The sequence below is a fragment of the Cucurbita moschata genome, unplaced genomic scaffold, assembly GCF_002738365.1.
Source record: "Cucurbita moschata cultivar Rifu unplaced genomic scaffold, Cmos_1.0 Cmo_Scf00103, whole genome shotgun sequence".
NCBI classification, from domain to species: domain Eukaryota; kingdom Viridiplantae; phylum Streptophyta; class Magnoliopsida; order Cucurbitales; family Cucurbitaceae; genus Cucurbita; species Cucurbita moschata.
In genome coordinates, this window is record NW_019268619.1 from 356,800 (window position 1) to 374,513 (window position 17,714).

The following is a 17,714-nucleotide window of genomic DNA, read 5'->3' on the forward strand; positions in this document are numbered from 1 at the left end:
AATCACTTTTTCAAAAAAAAAAAAAAAAAAAAAAAAAACTTTTTAATTTCGTGTCAAAAATGTATATATAGAAAAGAAACCAAAAAAGAAAAAGGAAAGGAAGACAGCCACTCAGTTAGAAAATGCCGAGTGCCCAAGGAAGGGTTGGACTCATCAAGGAACTTTAACCAAAGGTCCATAAGCCAACTAGCAAGCCAATAATGAAAAAACTAGTTGTCCAAAGAATAAAGATTCAAAATAGCAATAATATGTATTCGAGCGAAAACACTGAAAAATAAAATCTTTTCATTAAGAATATAGAAGTATTGAACCTTATCAAGGCCAAAGAATAAAGAATCAAGACACACCATGCAAGGGTATTAAAAGTTTAGAAATTAAAATATGCTGATAATATGAGAATATAAAAGGGAAAATTTCAAATTTACATATGGTTCATTTTATTTTCTACTTAAATGTAAAAATTAAGCAATTTAAATTTGTTCTTTTATGATAAACATCTTTGCTCGAGTAGGACTTCAAATCCCCAACCTTTCCCACTAGAAATATAATAATTAAACTCTTTTATGCTCAGAATGATCCTGTTTATGTTATACTCAAAAATATATTTAAAAGGTGAACTAAGATACCATAATTACCTGCAGTAACATGAGGATACGTTCAAGACCGTAAGTGATTTCAACAGATACGGGCAATAGTTGTTGACTTCCAGACTGAAAATAGAGAAAACGAGATCAATACAGACAGTACGAGAAATCACTGAATCTTTGCAATGAATTTCAAAATCTTAAAAACACAAAACTTGCCTCAAACAGGAAGAAATAATATTCAATTATATAATAGCCACTTCCAACAAAATAAAAAGTCTTCAACTCGTGCATCGAATGTTTCTACACTAGTTTCTTCCATGTTTGCATTGCATAGCATGTTTACATAGCTGCATTTGTGTGGAATTTCACTTAAATAACACTAATTCTTTATCGGAAATAAATGACCAGTTAGTAATACCTGCTGAAAGTAAGTGAATTGTGTAATCTCCATTCCATCCATCCAGATTTCCCATCCCAATCCCCAAGCGCCAAGTACCTAAAAGAGCAGTCCAAATCAAGAAAATGAATTCAAGTGCAAAATAAATTTTTATTAGTTTCTTAATTTCCACAATTATTCAAGGAATGCTTGTCAACATCGTCATTGCTGTAACATGCTTTTTTTTCAAAACTTGAACCCCACGTGAATTGAACACACAGACACAAGACCAAGTTTGAAGTTGTCAAAGTTGAGTAGATTTGAAACTTCTGTTGGATTTTGTTTCAAACCAATTTAGTTTTGCACATCTTGGATGCTTTTCTTCTTTTTTTGTTTTATTTTTTTACCAAAAACTTCTCATTGGTATAATGAAAAGGAAAATGTTCGAAAGGATACAAACTCTCAAAAGGAGTGAAAAAGAAAATAGAACCTAAAGACAGACAAGATCTTAAAGCAAATACAAACAAAAGACAACGGCTAAGAAATAAAAAGGATACATCAAATCAAAGCTCAACTCCAAAGCAAACCCGTAGAGCCACCACTACAATTATTCAGTTGACTAGATGTCACACCAATTTTCCCACTAATTGACTAGGAAACATGAAGAGTCTAGATGTCACACCAATTTATTCTCTAGTTGACTAGGAAAGAAACCGTAAGTATTCTACCGAAGAATAATGTAACCATTAATCTCGCTTGAGAGAGACATCAAGGAAGGTCTTCCATTCTCTATATACCATCAATTAGACATGGAGCATGCCTCATTCAGATTTGATTTAGGAAGAAAACTTGATCTAATATTGCAATTTTATCAGGGAAATTTTGTAAGAAAGGTAGAAAACAATTGGCAAGTCCAGTGCATAACTAGAGTTCAAACAGACGAAAAGGGATTTATAAACTAGATGCCTACGACTTTTAATGAAAACTCAAAGTTTGGATTTAAACTTGTGATTAAACTCAATTCAAACACAAAAGCCAATATGCCTCCTCATCTATATCAACACCAAGACAGAACAAAATGTTGACAATAGGCAACAATGAGAACGGTTGCTTTACACAAAACATTATCGTTTGTAGGAAAAGTGAAGACGAACTTATAAAGATACTACCTATGCTAACTAAGAAAAATTGATCCATTCAAGCTCAGCTTGAAGAGCACGGTGGAAATTGAAGATATTACCTATGCTAGCTGGGAATCCAATCCCATTTTGTGGCGAAGTTTAAAGAGCCAGTGGACTGAAATTTTGCAAATGTCTATCCATAGGATGACCAATCGGCAACCCATTCTGAGGTTATTTAAATTCCATAGTAATTATTCAGCTTTCTGTTATTTTTTCCTCTTCATTTCAGCAGTAAATACCAGTTTTCTTTTTAACAAGAAATGAAACTTTTTATTGATGAAATGAAAAGAGACTAATCAGTAATAAAGTTTTTTAACAAGTAATGAAATGAAAAGAAGAACCAATATAATGATGTAGAACATGGTAGCATTAACACACGCATCCCTACAAACGAAAAAAGAAAAAGAAAGGAAACGGTAGGACAATATATGACAGATTACCGGACTCTCCCAATTGTCCTCTACAAAACGGATATCATGTGCAGCAACATCAATTCCTATAAGGCATATAGAAGAGGCATATGGCATCAGCTGACCGTATATTTCATTACATTCCCCCAAGAAGGTGAAGATTTTTTCTTGGCACAAGTCGAAAACGTTAAATATACCTTGGGCTATCAACAAACTTTTCATTAATGAAACACTTGCATCTTTTATAAAAAAATGTGTACTTCACAATTGATGAGAATCATATAATATAAGAAAGTGTATAGATGTGTGGAAACTTAAAAATAAAAACGCATAACTTTTTCCACATTGCAACAATGGCATGTTATCAAATATGAGCATACTTATTTTACCAAAGTTCATCAAAATGGATCGTTAAAGAATCTATGTCCTACCTAAAGCGGAGAGACTTTGGATGAAAAGGTCTTGTGAGTTTCCAGGATCAGGCTTCAAAATCACCTGTGGATCACATGTAACATAAAAGAAAATTAAACTGAAGAGGGAAACAAAAATAAAATAAAATAAAATAAAATAAGCATATATAAGTACTCTTAATTTAGAAAGGATAAAACATATTATTCTCTTAAGGAGGGATGACTCATGCAAAGGTGATGTAACCATATCACATCATATTGGATGAACTAAGAAAGGGCACAGGTGTGAAGCTTGTTATTCTCTCAAGTAATTGCAAGTAATATTGGCCAATCCTTACCAAATTTAACCATCTCTCGAGATCTGATCTTGAAAAATACAACATAACAAGGAGAAAATAACACTACAGTGACAGTTATGGGCAAGCTTTTGTATGGAATTGAGACTAGTAGATAGTTTTGGGACATGTAGGACATGTTTTAGTGCAAGGATTTGAGAGATGAATCGCCTAATCCTGCAACAATGATATGAGTCCCATTGCCACCATAATTTTTCGACTATTCAGACATGGTCTGTATGTTTTGAAAAACTGTGAGTGAGGGTCATGTGATCAGTTGCACCAGAGTTTATAATCCAAAAGTTAACCGCACTTGTCTCCAAATGGCTTTTGTTGTAATTTGGACTCCTCCACGGTGTAAGCACATGTCTTCAACATTACTCTCTTGTGTCCCCAAACACGATTCTGTGAGCCTCCATGATTTCTCAATTCATGACTGGGAGGTTTTCTATTCAATTTCCAAGAACTCTCGAGTTCTTGCAACAAGTACACCATAAATTGTCTTAGTTGCACTTCCATGGGCGGTCTTTTCCATTGTTTCTTTCTTTCTTTCTCTACAACAATGGTTGATGCATCAACACTAGTTATTTGTCAAGCATAAGATTTCGTCTGCTCTTTTCAGTTTGACTAAAGGAGATTGTTGCTTCTAAGGACAGTGTTTCTTCTTTTCTGATGATTTGTACTCGACTTAGGCAAATTCATTGTTGACACCTGCCAAAAAGTCATAGACACGGTGTGTTTCAGTAAAGTTCTTCAGAATTACGGTATTTGCAGTGCACTGCACCTCAAATACCCAATAATAGTAGAGTTCCTGCCGCAATGTTTGTAAGGCAATTTTTCCTTCTTGCTTCCTGGTTTAGTCATGATCTTTATCTCATAAATTTGAGTTGCATCTCGAGTCTTGGAGTAAGTGCAATGAATGAAGTCCCTTATAGCTTGTGAGATCTGTAAAAACATACATACATCGTTGATGGATGGATAAATAGAATCCCAGAGCCATGACATTATTATGGAGTCTTTCTTGTATAAATTCTGGAGTCATCTTCACTGGTCCTGGTCCAACAAGATGTCGAAGTTTTCCCTTTCCCTTAAGGTACGTCCACATAACTTGAGACCATTTGAGAAAGTTTTTTCTGTCGAGTCAGTATGAAAATCAGATGTATTGGTCACCTATCTTCTAGGTTGCAGGAACTTCCTCTACTGGTGAAGGGATTTTATTCTTCTGACTTGATGGTGGAATAAACAGAAGGGAAGGTGGGTATTGGACACAATCAATGACCAGCAGTTATGAAGACTTCACCGATTAGGGTAGACCTTAGGTTTAATCACCTAAACTATAAAGGCTCTAATGCCACGTTGCAAGAGTAATGTGTATTCCTCTTCTTTCTTATTATTTATTAGAGAAATACATACACCTATTTATAATAAAGAAACGCTAATTAATTCTATAGAGAATAGAAAACAGGCTAAATCCCTTATGTAATGGGATTACATCAATATTCCTCAAATTGAGATTATTCCTTCTGCAATCTGCTCTAATGTTGGAAGGTAAGGAATACACATCACAGTTACAACAATTTTTTCTTTAATAAAATGTTCGTCAACCTCTTGATTTAGAAAGGTTAAAAAATAAACTGTTCTATATCAACCTGTGCATCTTTGGTCTTTGTTTATGGATGAGAAAGCTATTACACAAGCAAAGAATAATGACAATAAAAACCAGACAATCACAACTAATGCTTACACATAAATAGTAGAAATTTCAACGATAATTAATAGAGAGCTTGACAAATCATTCAACAACTCGGAAGTTAGATCATAAACATAAATGTAACCTGAAATTGAGTGTGGCGTTGGAGTCGATTTGGATTTTCCCCATAGCGACTGTCATCTGGCCGTATACTAGGCTCCACATACCTTCAATCAAAAATTTCCACATTGGCAATTAAAATTTTATATTTCCACCAGCAGTAAAAGCTTTTATGTTTTCACTAATGTGACTGATCACAAGCAGATGGAGATTTTTTTGCTGATAAAGTGTCAAATTTACATTACGAAAGATGAAAAAAGAAATACTTTGAATAAAAAAATCCAACTCCAACCAAAAGGAGCCAAACTAAAAAAAAAAAAAAAAAAAAAAGCTCCAATCAAATAAAATGAAATATAATGGGTAATTACAAAATGACTTAATAATCGAACCAAACGAAAGCTGTAAAGGGCTCACATATCCTCCTTGGCTTCGTCCAGCCCTCTAAACACCTTGTTGGTCCTCTCTATCCAAATACACACATAACCCTAATCCACATAAACCGACCCTTCTCACAAAATGGGCGAATGAAAAGGGTACTCTTTTACCCTCGAATACACATCTTTCGATCTAGTGCCCTGGTAGCCAAACTCCTCAAAGAAATTGTCTCATTTCAAATAAAGGATTAAAATACCGATGTTAATATTGATATTGGTATTTCAATTATACGGACACAATGATAGATATATCGATACAATAATGATATCGACGAAGATTTCTAAAATATTTATAAAATTATTTAAATTAATAACTAAGTTGTTTGTACTTTCAAATGTAGTTTTAGACCTTGTTATTAGTATTCATATCCGTATGGGAATTTATAGAAAATACTTTATATGTTTTATGTGGATTTATAGGAGATAACAAAGACATCAATTAATCCTTATATTGATGTAGAAGTCTCTAATTCGCAAATATATCAACATATCGACAAATATTTCATTTCTTGCATTAAACTAGTAAAAGAGCAACTCCCAAAAAGGTGGTCAAAGTCCTCAATCGCACCTTTGCAAAAAAATGAAAAAAGAAACAAACAATCCATGCATTTCTAATCTATATATAATGAAGGAGACACCAAAAGTGAGACAATGCATAACGAGGCATTCTCTCATGCAGATATGGGTCAAATAATACTTACGCAACATTCCAAGGTTCTGGACCAAGAACTCTTAAGAATGTCAAGGGATTCATGGTTCCTGCACCAACCTGGCCAATGACAGAAACTATTTAAAATAATTGCACTTTTATACTGAAAAACTTCTGATAAACACAAACATCTCTTCAATATATCATAAAGATAACAGGGTTGGGTCAACACCAAACATACCTCTGTGTTACTGCATTGCATCACAGCACATCCAACAGAGGCCCAGTATTCCTGAGATACTATTGAAATAATCATCAAAAAAAATTGTTCAATGTGAAGATGATACAACGAATAAACTTCAGATTTGCCTTATTAATACCAAACGACGATTATTATGGGGAGAGGAAAAGGTATTATCATATATCACCACTGAACAAGTAAGTAGCCAGGACTGATCACAAAACAAATTCAACAGATAAAGAAGAAAGATAGGCCTACCTTAATATCTAATTCCATTCAATTTTTAAATTTAAATAGTAAGAAAGAAAAGGACACCATGAAGTCAAAGACTCCAACTGCAACAATTTCGTGGCTTAACCAATGACCATGACCCATACATCAACAGATTATTAAAAATTCTGCAAACATGAGCATAGAAAATCATGCACATGAACACATAAACGATTAACCATGCAGGTGGAGTCAGGTTAATTTGGTTAATTTTCACTTTTGCATGGGTCACCCTCATTTAGAGTTTTGGAAATTATGTTTCCAGATTTGTTTTTAGGATTCAAGTCTCTGGTTTTCATAGTGATACATGTGAATTTGCCAAACATACTTGTGTATCTCCGATGCTCGTTGGTTTCTCACATTAATTGATGATTTTACTCGAGTTACATGGCTATCCCTTCTCAAACAAAAATCAAACGTCAGTAATATTATTCTTATCTTCCACTCAATGATTCAAACCCAATTTGGAATCAAAATCAAGACATTTTGAATGGACAATGCTAGAGACTACTTCAATCAAGCCTTATTCCCATATTTCCAATCTCAAGGCATTATCAACGATTCTTCATGTGTTGTTACACCATAGCAAAATGGAGTAGCCGAGAGGAAAAATGGACACATTTTAAACACTACCCAAGCATTGTTTTTTCATGGAAAGATGCCAAGAATGTACTATGGAAAGGCAGTTCTTTCTGCAACTCACATGATTAATTGTCTTCCATCTCGTGTCCTAAATAATCTACGTCCAATAAAAGTCCTCAACCAATTTTATCCTCACTTTTGAACATCAAATGGCCTCACACCCCGCATATTTGGGTGCACCGCCTTTGTTCATGTTCACAACACCTAAAGAGGTCAACTTGATCCAAGTGCAAGAAAATGTGTCTATTTAGGATATTTTTTACTAAAGGGGACAAAAGTTATAATCCCACATCTAGGAAGTCTTACACTTCAATTGATGTAACTTTCACAGAACATAAACCGTTTTTCTCTAAGGCCTCTCTTCAAGGGGAGAATATAGAGATTGAAGAGAGTTCTGGGAAACTATTGAGCCCCTAGACACACCAAATAACCACCATGCAAAACCAGTTATTGAGTTCGCACCTTCTATCGATGAGCCCTTTCCTACTACTATAGAGCTACCAATTGAACCATATGTTCCACCTCCATTACCAAATCCGTTGTTCTCTCAGGTATATGCTAGAAGGAAAGTCATTTCAGAACCAATACAAGTCCAAACATCTGACTCTACTCACAATGAAGATGCAACACAGGTACCAATAGATAATAGACCAACATCCAACTCTACCCATAATGAAGATGCAACACAGGTATCAATAAATGACAGAGCCATAGCTCTACGGAAACCCACTGGAGAATGCACAAAACGACCTTTATACCCCCTAGCAAACTATATCTCTCTTGAAAGGCTATCCTCATTACACAAAAGTTTCATTATGAGTCTAAATTCATTATACCTAAACCAGTTTCTGAAACTTTAACCAAAAGAGAATGGCTGGATGCTAAGAAAGAAGAAATTTATGCTCTAGAAAAGAATAACACGTGGGAAATGGTGGATGCAAAAGAAAAAAATATAGTTGAGTGTAGATGGCTTTTCACAGTAAAGTACAAGGCTGATGGATTACTGGAAAGGTATAAGGCAAGGTTGGTAGCTAAAGGATATACTCAAACTTATGGGATAGATTACCAAGAAACATTGCCCATGTTGCAAAGATGGACACCGTAGGAAAATTGTTATCCTTAGCTGCCAACTTAAATTGGCAGCTTACACACTCTGACGTGAAGAAAGCATTTCTTCAAGGCTATCTAGATGAGGAAATCTACATGGACATTCCTCCAGGATTTGAAAGCACAAAAGGTAAAGTATGCAAATTGAGAAATGCCTTGTGTGGACTTCAACAATCACCAAGGGCATGGTTAAAGACTTTGGGTATAAGCAAAATCTAGGAGATCACTCTTTTTCTCAAGCACTCAGAAACAAGGGGAGTTACAACGTTTCTAGTGTATGTAGATGACATCATAGTCACGGGAGATAATGAAGAAGAAAAGAGTGAACTCAGAAGGAGATTGATCAAAAATTTGAGATTAAAAAACTTGGAAGGCTAATGTACTTTCTAGGTATTGAAGTAGCATACTCCTCGTGGTGTTTTCATATCACAACAAAAGTATGTGATGGATTTATTAATAAGCGAATGTAAACCTACACCTATACTAATGGATCGACATTAGAATTGGATGAGTCAAACGAACAACCTGCAGTGGACAGATAAATGTACCAAAGGCTAGTGAGAAAGCTAATATATCTAGCTCACACTCGACCAGACATAGCATACTCAATAAGTGTAATAAGCCAATTCCTGCATGCTCCGCAGGATCCTCACCTTTATGTAGCATATAGAGTGTTACGCTATCTGAAAGGAACTCCAAAAAAAGGAATTTTGTTCAAACGAAACAATTCCCTTGCAATGGAAGCTTACACTGATACTGACTATATTGGATCAATAGTAGACCGAAGATCTATTATGGGGTATTGTACCTTTCTTGGAGGTAATTTGGTAACATGGCGGAGTAAGAAGCAAAATGTAGTGTCTGGATCATCTGTTGAATCAAAATTTCGAGCTATTGCACAAGGGCTATATGAACTCTTATGGTTGAAGATAATTCTTGATGACTTACAAATTAAGGGAGAAGGTTTGATAAAGTTGTAATGCGACAACCATATCCAACATGATTAGACAAAGCATATTGATATTGATCCACATGTTATCAAGAAAAATTATAGGAGGGAATAGTATGCATTAGTTATGTGCCCTCTAAGCTAATTAGCAGATATACTAACAAAGTAACTTCACAACTCAACATTTCATGAGTCAGTATCCAAGATGGAAATGGATAATATCTATTCCTCAACTTGAGGGAGTGTTGAAGAAAAAATCTTGATTTAAGAACTCAGATTATCTATTGATTTAGATTGAGTGATTCACGACATGTAATTCTCTGAAAAAAAAAAAAAAAAAAAAGACAAACAGAAGTCTAATAGACTGCAACATAAGTTTTAATGCTTGTGGAAATAAGTACTCCATTATTTTATGTTTCAATTATGCCCCATATTCAAACTTCAATCCCAATTCACCGTGCAAACCATCATACACATCTAAGAAACAAGTGGATTACAAGCCAAATTTCGACTACCAAACATTGGGACAATCCAACCAACAGATACGACGCCTTCTCTACGTAATAAGAACATAAAACTTCCATTCAACATTCATTCATTACCTTAAAAAATACCCATCATTCATTACCAGAAAAGCAAACAAGAAATAAGCATTTGGGTATCAGGAAAATGACCTGGAGACGCTGAATTGCTTGCTGAAAAGTAAGAATCGTGGGCTTGGAGACATAACTCTCAGAATCAGTGGATGAATGCTGCTGAGTGGTGGAAGGACTAATGGCAGAGGCATAAGTTTTGTTAAAATGGCGGCGATAAGGGGATTTGTAGAAGCTAGAAGAGAGTGGCTTCCGAGAGCGAATTGAAAGGCGATAATAAGTATGGTGTTTGAGGAAGGAGGCAAACAAAGGAAGAGCAAGAATAGCCATTGTTATGGCTCGAGCTTTGATTTTGGAGTCCTTCGAAAGAATACCTTAGCCGGTTGGGGATTTAAACGGATTTTTCTCCGCACAACAGAAAAAAAAAAAAAAAAAGAGAGAAAAAAAAAAACAGAGAGGATTTGCGGCGCGTTCATCAGATTTTATTTTGGGTAAATATCTGTGTGAAATTTTAACTTTAGGCTCAGTGAATTTCGAGTTACTTTTAAAAATTACCGTTGTTTAACAATTTACTAATGCCAACATCTATTCAATTTACGTTATTACCCTTATTCTTATTCTTATTCAATTTCTTTCCCTCCATTTACTTTTTATGTTATGTTTTGCTAAGTTAAACTTAATTAATTAATATTTAGTATGGGACAGATATAGATCATAGTCATGAAGATGTTATGTGAAGATATTACGAAGATGGTAACCTAAGTATAGGGGAATAATCAATAAGAAATTCTTTTAAAACAACAATGTATCATCAACCTAACGAAAAAATAAATAACATGAATACAAATAAAAATAAAAATAATGTATTGATCTAACCAAAGGGCTACTAAAAAGACATGAAGGTAGATACCCTAAATCTGGTTCCATGGTCTTCAATGTGATGTCGTCATCCATATAAGGGTGTCTTACCTTTACTTGAAAAATAAGAATAGCACTTGAGTATTTTAAGAATAGAAATGCAAGCGTAAACAATCATGATGTGACCTTTCTTTTTGTAAAAATATCATGACTTGACATTAGTCTCTACTTTCAATCCTGGTAGAATTAGATGTGTATTACTTCTCTACACATGGCTCATGTACGCGCATATGAACCCTAAGCGAGCTCGTATACGTACCCTATAGATTTAGCATTCAATTAGAGTACACTCGTGCTACTAAAATATCATAGAGGGAAAAGAGTATGCATAGTATTATGGTGTACATAATATCATAACATAACATCGTAGTGTACGTGTTCGTAATAATCATAACAGAGAAGTATCCGGATGTACGTAGTAATCATAACATACACTGATGCTATCGAAATATCTACTTTGAAGAAGACGATGATGTGTCTAGTTCGATTGAACTAGCCACATAAACCATGACACATTTTAGTTATTATTATTATTATTATTATTATTATTATTATTATTATTATTATTATTATTATTATTATTATTATTATTATTATTATTATTATTATTATTATTATTATTATTATTATTATTATTATTATTATTATTATTATTATTATTATTATTATGATTATTATTATGATTATTATTATCATCAAATTAGACCACTTCTAGGCTTATTCTCCTAACATTTTTTATGGTTTCATAAACTAAACTAAAAATTGGATCTACCAAAGAAAATTTAAAGTAGTTAAAAAAATCGAAAGCTCGAGAACGAAGGTCCTATGCGTCAACGACGAGGTAAATAGCCAATATGAACTTTTATTAAGAAATACTCGTAGGAATTGCTTGAATTTTATTATGGAACTTAATTAATTCTAAAGGATTATGGAATAGTTAAATCAAGAACCATGAGTTAAAACTTAAACCAAGCATTTTGCTCGAGAATCAAGTAACACTATAATAACCTACTAAATGGATTGTTCTGTATGACATGACATGTTAAAGTTATACATAAAATTTGGTAGTCATTGAGTAAGGTTAAGTAGCCAAATCAAGTAACGATACAAAATGACCATAATCCTTTATGGTTACTTATCTTCGGTTCAAGACCAAAATAAGCTTCAAATATCATGAGACTTTATAAGAGGCCTTACTTCACGATGTCTAAGGATTATGTAAAGTTTTAGAACCATTGGTTCATGTTTGCAACTCAAACCAAGTTTAGGATGGAAAATAACCAAAATGCCTCTAAAGTTCCTTTAAGACATTTTAAGATCCCATCACTCTCCAAATGACTCAAGGATGTAAGTTAGGTCTAAGCATAAGGACGTATAAGGACATGTAGGCTAGAACTTAAACCAAATTAAGGGTATACATTAAGGCGGGAAATGACAAAAGAATTTGTTATGACTTTGACTTATGCATATTACTATGAAATGTTCATGATTTATGAGATTGGAATAGAGCTTAAAGTAACTCTTAGATCAAGAACTCAATAACCCAAAAAACTAAGAGAACGTTCTAAGGACCATAACCAAGTACAACACAAACTTTAATTCTACTTAAACAAGAAGAATGTTAGATACCTTTAGAGATGTACATTGAACCCGACAATTCGAACCGGCCCAACTTGAATGATAGGGATTGGTTTGGGGTTGGATTAGTATTTTGAGTTGGGTTGGTTAATTTTGTGAAACAGAATAAATTCGGTTAAGTTTGACGAAAAATTAAACTATATTAAAATTTATCCTTGTTCTTTGAAATGTCTTGATGACTTTGTACTATTTAATTATAAATTTATTATAATCATATAAATTTGTATACTATTTCTAAATACACGGTAGAAATATATGGTTTATAATAGGAATAGACTAACAAACCACTGTCCTTTTAAACACATAACAATATGTATAAATTAACAAACGACCATTCATCTTAATTTTAATAATATAGTTTATGATAGATATATTGTGATTTATGCATACACTTAAATTATTTTGAATCAAATATTTCTAGATTAGAGTAATTTTAAAACATATTGCTTTTATTTTACATATTCTTAAATTAACTTTTTGAAATTGTGAATTTTTATCTTTGTGAATTTTTTTTAGGATTTTTTTTTTTTTTTTACTTTCCATCCATCTTTCTTTTTTTTTGGGCTTAGTAGAAAGTAAATAATTTTAAATACGGAGTTTTATCAAAAGTTGCCCAAAATGTTTTGACTGTTCTAGCATTTTAGGTAGCTTTTAGATCAACATTGGAGGATAATTGATTATTTATGAATTTTTTGACACCTAAAACAGTTGACACAAAATTAGATGGTTAGAAAATTAGTTTCATTAGATCTTTCTCCCTAATTTGAAGATTTTGTTAAAAAATTGAGATAGATAATTCTAAGTTGTAACTTATCTGTTTGTTGCAACGGTACGTTGTTATATCACAATTTACATTTTTTTTATAATCTATAGCCCTCCAACTTCATCAATGTCATTCATAAGTATGTCTCACTAAAGGTTAAAATATTTAACTTTGTAATGCATACTTTCTTCAAGCTAATTGCCTTTTAATTTCATAATCTTGTATTTTCCTTAGTTTTATAGTAACTAATAGTTAAAAAAATGCGTAGTTCTATGAAAATGTTGAACTATGTCAAGGACATTACAATTCTCACCGGTTGTTGATGATTTTTTTTTTAATGATTATAGATTGATGTGTTTGTGAACTTTTAATATATTTTGTCTAAGATTATTTCGAACTATTATAAATTGTAGAGGAATAAAAAAAATAAAAAAAATTTAACAACCCAATCCAAAACATGGGTTGTGAAAATTAATGGGTTGGATTGGGTCCAACCAACCCAAACTTTTGGATGGGTCCAAAAGATTTACGCAACTCAGCCTAACTTGACGCATGAAGACCCTATGTACCATGAATGAAGAACCAAGGTCCTCAAACTTAGAATCCAAGAACCCCTCGACCTCCCACAGTACAACATAATCATGACTCAAACTATATCACTTGGAACGTAATAAGCCTTGGATGTTGGTTTTTCAGACTACATTGCTTGGAATGTAAGAAGCCATGGATGCATGTATTAGATTACGTCGTTTGAAATGTATGAAGCCTTGAGCGTAGGTTATACGGCTATGTCGCTTGGAATGTATGAAATTTTGGGTATAGGTTTTCAAATTGCATCGCTCATGAAGCCTTGGGCACATGTTTCATACTACAACACTACTTGAAACATAATAACCCTAAGGTGTAGGTTTCTGACAGTATAGTAAGAAACACAAGGAGCTATGGATGCAGGTTCAAACTACATTGCTTGGACCGCATGAAACCTTAGACGTAGGTTCAACCTGCGTCGTATGCGTAAATCCTAGGGAGTGTTTAAGGGAACAAAACTAGAAGGAGAAGAACAAGAACAAGAACAAGAACAAAAACAAGAACCAAGGATAAGAATCAAGGACAAGGCTAAAGACGAACTCGATTAAAAAACCGAGTCGTGACATCTTGACAATTTCCTCTTTCCTTGGTCTTGCCTACGAGTGGTATGTTGTACATGTCATATTTTGTGATGTTAGGATCTTTGATGTGTGATATGTTATCTGATCATTTATGCTATGACATGAGATTATGTTATGTTGTGAAACTGCGTTGAGATATCAATGTTGTATGATGTATGAGCCTCCACATGTCACGCCACGTATATTATGTTAACCATGAAAGATTTGTCCAATATACTTATGCGTCTCATAGGAACGTTATGTCATGAAAAGAAAGAGAGTATGATTTGCACCATAAGTATATTTCATAATTTGAAACTATGAGACATTTTCCTGTTAGAATTAGTACGAGCACATAGACTATGATATTATGCACGTTATGATATTATGATGGCTCCTTTCTCTCTGTGATTTTCAACAACGTGAGCGTGCACTAGCCCATAATTAGGCCCAAGGGGCACGTAGACGAGCCCGCCTGGTGGGTCTATGTGAATGTACGTAGTTTGTGTGTAGAGAACTGCACATCCAACTTCCGGACTCAAAAGTAGAGTGTAAGGCCATGATGTTTTTATGAAAAGATAAGTTCCACCGTGATTGCATTTCTCGACCCCTAATTTGAGAATACGTGGCCAAAACGAAAACCCCTAAAAAAGGGGCAATTCATAGTACTTGTGTAGGGGTGTAGTGGAATCTCAAATTGGTTTGAGTTTGAGTTTGACGTTGACGTTGACTTTGACTTTTGATTCCGCTATAGACGGCTGAGGTGGAGACTATCTTGGAATTGTGGGAGCGAGGTTTTGGATTTTGTCGCCATTCACTCAAACTATTTAATCAACTTCCTTCTCTTAGGATGGATTCAAAATATACTCATTTCAATCCTTTGTTTACTGCCATTACTGTCCCCATTACACTTCCTCCAATTTGATTTCAAATATCAATTATTTTGGCATCAAATATATTTTCTTAAAAATTATATCATTCGTAATGAAAATTTTACTCCTTGCCAAACTGATTCAACCTTAACTATATAGTTGTAAACTGGAATTATATTATCTATCTCCGTCTATATATAAATATATTATCAAAACTAACTTTGTGAGCATGTGGTGTAATATTGAATTTTTAGTTTTTAGAAATGAAGTTAATGCTATATTATATTATTTGTTATGATGTTTATCATTTTTAATTTTTTTTTTATGGAAGGTATATTGAAAAATGAAAAAAAAAAAAAAGATATATATATATAGCCTCGTCGAGTTGACCTAGGCTCACAAGGTTAGCTTTGAGTCTCGAGATAAAGTAGACGTCGGTCAGCTTGCGGTGCTTGCCTCCCTTGTCGATGAATAGGATGGTGTCGTGCCCTTCAATCTCGACGTTGGAGCCGTCGCCAAACTTCACTGTCCCGTGAATTTCCGAGTCGAGCTCAAAGAACACACGCTTGGCCTTGAGTGGGGATGCGCATCAACATATAGGTGCAAGGTCTGTGGCACGTTGTCGAGCCGAAAGAAGAAGAAGCGATTGAGTACCGAGAGGATCGATTGGCGTTCGCTACCATACTACGAGCTGTGCCTCCGTAGATGCTGGCATCTTTCTCCACCAAGCACACCAATGTATATATTAAAAATAGGGAATTATATGAAAATTTTTTAGAAATGGAAATTTAGAGAGGAGGTGGGAGGAGAATGGAGAAGATTTGGGATGAATTTAATAGTAGAAAATAACGAAAATGATAATGACATTGACCAAACAACCAAGGTAGTTGTTCCTCTTAATGGGATGGTTCATCAAGCACATCTTGGTATTTGTAAGTACTGTTACTCTCTCTAACTCTCTAATAATCTTGATTTTCGGAACTAATATCAACTAAACATTGTATCAACTATAAATAAATATATAACTTTGAATTGTATCGAAATGCATTTTTTAACTACTTTCAAATCGTTAATTTATCTACGAAAATGTGTTTAAAATTTTAACGTTAATTTATCTACGAAGATCTTGATTCATGTTCTAGTCCTTGACCTTAGTTCTTAGTTCGTTCTTAGTTCTTATCCTTATTCTTAGTTTTGTTCTTCTTTTTCGTTCGATTTCCTAAGACACTCTCCCAAAGATTTACCGTATAAGGCATGAACATGACAACCTATGTCCAAGGTTTCATGTGTTCCAAGCAACACAGTCTGATCCTACATTCAAGATTTAATGTGTTCTTAGTGACGTAGTCTGGACCTGTATCTAGGGCCTCATGTGTTCCTTATGATATAGTCTGAAACCTACACTAAAGGCTTCTTACGTTCCAAGCAATATAGTTTGAAACTATTGAAAACTTATGTTCCAAGGCTTCATATGTTTATACGTTCCAAGACTTTATATGTTCCAAGGGACACAATTTGAAAACTTATGCCCAAGGCTTCATATGTTTCGCGTAGTCTGAAACCTTCATCTAAGGCTTCTTACATTCCTAGCGATGCAGTCTGAAAACCTACATCCAAAGCTCCTTTCCTTCCAAGTAATGTAGTTTGAGTCATGAAGATGTTGTACCATGAGAGGTCTAAAGGATTATTAGGTTTCTAAGTCTACGGACCTTGGTCCATTGTTCTTGAGTAGTACTTAAACATTATTCTTTTCTTAGTGGAATTATGACTTATGTTGTACCTTGGTCCATTGTTTTAGTTCTTGGGTTCTTAGGTTCTTTCTCCCGGGATTATTCTTGAAGCATAAGTCTTATCTTACTTTCTTAAGCCCTTATCCAACCTTATATATATCCATGTATAAGTCATTCAAAGTATCATAAGTCATAACACATTTCTGGAATATTATAGAAAGATCATAAATCTTTGTTAGAAAGTTATTAGAGGTAGTCTTGCCGTTTTCCTTAAGCCTTAACTTGGTTTAGGTTTTAAATTTGATCCAAATTTCTTGAAATCTTAAGTAAATACTCATGTCCTTGTGGAGAGACCTTACCTAAAATCTTGAGTCATTAGAAGGGTGTTTAGACCTTGAAACATCTCAAAAAAAATCTTTACAAACCATTTTATCATTTACTATCTTAAACTTGGTTCAAGCCTAAAAAATGATTCAATAGTTCTAAAGCTTTTTATGATCCTTTAACTTAATAAAATAAGGTCTATTATAAAATTTAATCACATTTGGAGGTTATTTGGGTCATGAACCGGAGATGTTTTACCATAAGGACATTAGCACCATTTTGCATAATTGCTTGGTTTAACTGTTTAACCTTATCCAATGACCATCA

The 17,714-nt window shown here is 33.9% G+C and overlaps 1 protein-coding gene across 2 annotated transcripts in view; it reads right to left on the bottom strand.

Moving 5' to 3' along the window:
* LOC111439724 (glycine--tRNA ligase, chloroplastic/mitochondrial 2) overlaps positions 1-10,374 on the bottom strand; it is a 31,487-nt gene extending 21,113 nt beyond the window's left edge. Inside the window, exons 1-8 of one of the 2 annotated variants that reach the window (XM_023077264.1) lie at positions 10,076-10,374; positions 6,434-6,484; positions 6,245-6,312; positions 5,135-5,216; positions 2,986-3,049; positions 2,585-2,640; positions 1,006-1,083; positions 636-710 (exon numbers count right to left, since the gene is read on the bottom strand). In XM_023077264.1, coding sequence (XP_022933032.1) covers positions 636-710; positions 1,006-1,083; positions 2,585-2,640; positions 2,986-3,049; positions 5,135-5,216; positions 6,245-6,312; positions 6,434-6,484; positions 10,076-10,324 — 723 coding nt within the window. In that variant the 5' untranslated portion in view covers positions 10,325-10,374. Of the gene's footprint in view, positions 1-635; positions 711-1,005; positions 1,084-2,584; positions 2,641-2,985; positions 3,050-5,134; positions 5,217-6,244; positions 6,313-6,433; positions 6,493-10,075 lie in introns of both variants that reach the window. The other variant, XM_023077265.1, reaches the window with a different exon arrangement.
* Between the last annotated feature and the right edge of the window lie 7,340 nt (positions 10,375-17,714).